This window comes from Electrophorus electricus, chromosome 19 (genome assembly GCF_041902795.1).
Source record: "Electrophorus electricus isolate QZ-2024a chromosome 19, ASM4190279v1, whole genome shotgun sequence".
Lineage (NCBI taxonomy): Eukaryota > Metazoa > Chordata > Actinopteri > Gymnotiformes > Gymnotidae > Electrophorus > Electrophorus electricus.
Genome location: NC_137515.1, coordinates 17,993,075 through 17,997,500, shown reverse-complemented (window position 1 = coordinate 17,997,500; position 4,426 = coordinate 17,993,075). Strand labels below are relative to the sequence as shown.

The 4,426-nt window shown below is 44.4% G+C and overlaps 1 protein-coding gene across 2 annotated transcripts in view; it reads left to right on the top strand.

Moving 5' to 3' along the window:
• sppl3 (signal peptide peptidase 3) overlaps nucleotides 1–3,599 on the top strand; it is a 25,298-nt gene extending 21,699 nt beyond the window's left edge. For both annotated transcript variants that reach the window (XM_035535646.2, XM_081702246.1), the window contains 3 exons: nucleotides 1–135; nucleotides 279–388; nucleotides 997–3,599. The exon at nucleotides 1–135 is cut by the window's left edge and continues 220 nt beyond it. In XM_035535646.2, coding sequence (XP_035391539.1) covers nucleotides 1–135; nucleotides 279–388; nucleotides 997–1,068 — 317 coding nt within the window. In that variant the 3' untranslated portion in view covers nucleotides 1,069–3,599. The remainder of the gene's footprint in view (nucleotides 136–278; nucleotides 389–996) is intronic.
• The last annotated feature ends 827 nt before the right edge of the window (nucleotides 3,600–4,426 follow it).

The following is a 4,426-nucleotide window of genomic DNA, read 5'->3' as shown; positions in this document are numbered from 1 at the left end:
TGCTGCTCTGCTTCGTGCTCCGCTACGACAACTACAAGAAGCAGGCGAGCGGCGAGGCAGCCGGGCCGGCCAACATGTCCGGACGCATGCAGCGTGTCTCCTACTTCCACTGCACGCTCATCGGATACTTCGTGGGTGAGTGAAGGTGCAGGCAGAGAGCAGCATTGGGGCACAGAGGGGCAACCCAGTAGGGTCTGTTGGGGTTGATTAATTTTAATTTGAGCACACTTACTCACTCTCACACACACACACACACTCTCTCTCTCTCTCTGTCTCAGGTCTGCTGACCGCCACCGTGGCCTCCCGGATCCACCGTGCAGCTCAGCCTGCTCTGCTCTACCTGGTGCCCTTTACCCTCTTGCCTCTGCTCACTATGGCCTATCTAAAGGTAGGGGCGTGTCTGTTGGTGTGAAAGAGAACCATCTCTAGGCAGGTCGGACACCTTTTATATCGGAGAATTAGCAAAGGAATATTCTTCATTACCTTTAATGAGACGTAGCAGGTGTGTTCTTTTCTAAGAATGTAAAATGAGACTGTGTGATTGAGAGTGAGAGTCATGTTAGGCACAAATAAAATTCAGTATAATTGGGGCCCTAAATGTTTTGTTTATTTGACTAATATTAAAAAGGATTATGATCTGTATATAAAATGTCATTTCTATTGGAAAATGTACCTAAACCCATTAAGTGAATTGGAGCATAGTCAGGGCTGGACTCCAGTGGCTGCATGATTGATTGTAGATAAAGCCAGTCACTGATCAGGGTGGTTGGCAGCTTCCTGTAGTGCAGGGTGGGAGGCTAGTGTTGTTACTGAAGACGTGTGTGAGGCTGTATTTAAACTTACACGCATACGGATCAGAGTTGTGTGTGTGTCTGTGTGTAAAAATACTGCATGTATATTTTTATTTATTTATTTATTGCACTGTGTACAAACTGTCCAGACAGTTTGCTGAGTTTGTACTTGATCACTGCGTGCACGTGCATGCGTGTTTTACAGGGGGACCTGAGGCGCATGTGGTCCGAGCCCTTCCACGCCAAGTCCAGCACCTCACGGTTCCTGGAGGTATGATGCCTCTCAGCAACAGGCCAGCGGACAGGCAGCCTTCAACCCCTCCCACCCCAGAGACAGACACACACACAGAGAGAGAGTGAGAGAGAGTGTGAGTGAGTGTGGAAGAGAGGAGCCACACTCGTCCGCTCATCTACCCTTCCAGTGTTCAGATGAAGAGAGACCATCGATGGGATTAAAGCAGATCTCAGTTTGATGACTTCACTGCCAGAGGGATTCTACTCACAATGTACATTTCTGGCTGTTTGTTTTGTTTAGTTTTTTCTGTTTTTGTAATTTTCACTCATTTTTCTGCACTGTGTTGCTTTCTCTTAAATCACTCTCTACCTCTCTTTCTTTAGCCATTCCCTGCCTTGTCTCTCCCTCTTACTCACTCTCACTCACACACATGCTCTTTCGCTGCCTCGTTCTCGCTCTCTCTCGCTCTCACACACCACACACACACACACACCACACATAGACTGAAAGGCCACTCCTTACTGGACTTGTGTTTGAGACACAGCTGGAGCTCTCTGAGCCCCGTGTCCTTGCTATTTTCGTTTTTGTCTGTTTTCTAATCGCCATCATTATGGCTCTATGGACCATGAGAATAATGTAAGTATTTTTGTTTTGGAACCATGGACACGAAGCTTCAAACGTCTCGCTACAGGACAGTGATGAGGCCGAAAAAGGACCAGCACACGCAAGGCTGCAGACACTCCCACTACTTGTCCGCTCCTCCTCTCTCTACCTTTTGCTCTGCCCCCTCCTCTAACGGCCCTCCATCCACTGGCCCGTGGCCCTTCTCCTCAGTTAATAAGCCCCAGCCCCTGTAGACCCTGCTCTTTGCAAATACATGTATTTTATTTAGAAAGATTTTATTCTTGGCATATACAGAAATGATACATTATAAAATCTGAGTGTGTCTTTCCTTGCCTTTTGGAAAAGCACATAGTTCTATGTATATATGTGTACACATGTATTTTGTGTGTGTGTGTGTGTGTGTGTGTGTGTGTGTGTGTGTGTGTGTGTGTGTGTGTGTGTGTGTGAGAGAGAGTGTGAGTGTGTGTGAGATCAATTGTATGTGTATGGGTTTTTATTTTGTGGGTTTTTTGTTTTGTTTTTTGGGATTGGTAGAGGAACTGGGGGTTTCCCTCCTTTGTTGATATTTGCTTTTAGATGGATTTGTAGTTGGGTTGGATGTATGGGTGTCAGACAGGGGGTTAAGGTGTACGTGTGTGTGTGTGTGTGTGTGCGCGCGCGCGTGCGTGCGCCCATCTCCATTTCCCGTGTGGATCTGTGTGGTGTTCACAGTGCACCTTGGTTCCTCTGAAGGTCAGTCAGTGACATTATGATTCAGACCTTGTTCACGTCTCCAGAGGCCCAGACTGCAGACAGGAGGATACGCGACGGGTCAGCCTTGCCACCAGCACAGGGGCTTCAATACTGAAGCGCTGCATGTGTTCTCTGGAATGTAAGGCATTACCTCTGCAATCTTGGTTTGGTCGGGGGGGGGGGGGGGTCCAGTGATGTAGAGCCTAGTGATGTAAACAACCCTTTTGCTTTGATTTTTGTTCCACTTCCCCATTTTAGTATTTTCTTGATTGGAATTCTACCCCCACTATTAGATACACTACTCTTAAGAGACTGAAATTGAAAGAGCAGTGTGTGTTTGTGAGAATGCCTTTGGCTTGGTTGTCTGTCAGGTGTTTTGGGGTTTTTGGGGTTTTTTTTTAATGACCTTTTTTTTTTATTATTCTGTGGGTTGTCTGGCCTTGCATGTGAAGTGTATAGTGTGTCGTCCTTCACACTGCGTTTCCGGGGCAACTGCAACAGTAGTGTCTCTTGGAATGGTGATGCAGACAGGGTCAAACGATTGGACGGTTGCGCACACAAAAAAAGAACACTGGAGTTTGATCATGAGGAGAGAATGGAAGCAACAAAACGCTCCTGAATGGTTTGCACATGGGCATGGAACACTCGGGAATCGCTCACGGAACGCTGCCTCAATGATTTAGCCCCTGACCATTTTGTCTGGCTGTGGACCTCTAAACAGCCGGACCGTTACGGACATCAGCTGGCTCACAAATCCCAGTTATCACCCCCTGCCAGCCACCCCCATGGATGTTGTAAAAAAAAATTAAAATTGAGGATTATGGTGATTGCATTGAAATATTAAAGTTTTCCTCTTTATTAAAGATTCTTCAGTTTTTTTGTTTTGGATTTTTTTTTTTTGTTTTATCCCCGTGTGTTTCCTCCTGACTTTCTTGCTGATGTTTTTCATTTAAAATTTTCATTTTATACTTTTCCCCCCCATTTTCTTTCTTACAGTTGACCTCCTGGCCAGCAGAGGGTGCCACATCCTAAGCTCTGTTGGTGTTGACATTACAGCCAAAAGGATTCTGTATAAAAGTCAAGTGAAAAATAAATTAAGAACTGTGTAGTGAAATCTGGATCCTGACAAGCTGTACCTAAAACATTTCATCTCCCCTAACTGGTCCTCCCTTCCATTGGTCAGGATTCTGCTGTAAATAAACGTGACTCTAACTGTATCTTGTCTGCCAACTACCTGTCTCTTTACTATTCACTTTGTATTGGGTTGTTTCTAAGACTTCGTTGCACCTTAGATGCCAGAATGATTCTTCAAAGGGATATTTACAAATCTTTATTTATGTATATTTTTACGGATTATTGAGGACACTATAGCGCCAACACCAATGGGATTTTGTTTGTTTGATTGTTTTGTTTATGTCTATATATGTAGACTTCATTAGGAGCTTGCACTCCATGGGCTACTAATGCTGACCACACAGCATGTACCTGGGAGAGCAGTCTGGGGCTTTCAGGGCTGCGCAAGCTCTTTCCTGCTCTTTTGTTTGGACCCATGGGTCCATGTGCATGCTACTGTTATTTTTTTATTTAATTTTTTGTTTGGTTTTTGTTTTTGATGACTATTCATTTTTTAATTTATAAAGATCAAGTTGGTCATTAAATTCAAACTTTTTAAAAAAAGAAAGAAAAAAACCTTGGTGGACCAATCAAGCCATTACGTCAGTTTGTCTCATCTGTAAGTGGTATGCAGGTAGTGTCTTTACTTCACACCTGTATATGGGTTGCAGTTGTACAAATGTTTGTTTTTGAATGTCACTGAATTCTTGTTACATTTGTAATGATACAATGTTGGAACATTTTGAGTAGGGTGGGTTGGACAGCATTGTGGGTAAGATGGTAGCGTCCTGTCACAGTGCAGCTGAATTATTAATGACCACTTGGTATTGGAAGGTCATGACATGGAGTGATGAGAGAGATCTCCTGCTAGGTTTTCTGCCTCCAAGTCTCAAATTACTTTTCTACGAAACCTGGAAGTTGTAACCATCGT